The sequence below is a fragment of the Penaeus monodon genome, chromosome 27 (genome assembly GCF_015228065.2).
Source record: "Penaeus monodon isolate SGIC_2016 chromosome 27, NSTDA_Pmon_1, whole genome shotgun sequence".
In the NCBI taxonomy this organism is placed as follows: domain Eukaryota; kingdom Metazoa; phylum Arthropoda; class Malacostraca; order Decapoda; family Penaeidae; genus Penaeus; species Penaeus monodon.
Genome location: NC_051412.1, coordinates 19522211 through 19522847, shown reverse-complemented (window position 1 = coordinate 19522847; position 637 = coordinate 19522211). Strand labels below are relative to the sequence as shown.

Sequence of the window (637 nt, the reverse complement as noted above, 5' to 3'; positions counted from 1 at the left end):
TATAACTTAAAAAGAACGACTAAGCTACCTGCTGCGGAAGGAGTACTAGGACGACTGCCTTTCAGACTACAAGGATGTGCTGTTGGAGGATCAGCATGAGGTGTTTCAATGTCATACTCTGGTTGCCTCAGGCTGAAAAGGAAAATCTCATTTATTTAATATTTAGATTGGTGTACTTATCTATATGTATATATCTATCCTTAGGCTGGAGAGAAAAAACTGCTCATTTACTTAAATGTTTTGATTAGTGTACGTATCTATCTCTCATAACAATATACAAAAATTTATGCAAAAACTTCTTATCTTATTAGGGGGGGGGGGGATACTGACACTCAACACACTTTCAATATTCATGAAATATTCATATAAATTATCTTGGCCCTGGATTGGATCTCAAACTAGTATGCATAATGTTTTAAAATTTATATATTGTGCACTTGGAAATTAACATAAAAGCTGTTTGCATTATTAAAATATATATATGATTTTCAAATAATTCAACAAATCTATATTGTAATAAAGTTAACATAATTAAAGCTTTTCCACTTTTCCTTTGGCTTTCCATAAATAAAAGCCAATAAAAATGTGTAATTGGACATTTATAATGCTGCTGTTAATTGTGCACATAGTTTGTCGT

At 31.4% G+C, this 637-nt stretch overlaps 1 protein-coding gene across 1 annotated transcript in view; it reads right to left on the bottom strand.

Moving 5' to 3' along the window:
* LOC119590658 overlaps positions 1–637 on the bottom strand; it is a 9141-nt gene that overhangs the window by 589 nt on the left and 7915 nt on the right. Inside the window, exon 2 of the mRNA XM_037939334.1 lies at positions 29–132. Within this exon, the coding sequence (XP_037795262.1) occupies positions 29–132 (104 nt within the window). The remainder of the gene's footprint in view (positions 1–28; positions 133–637) is intronic.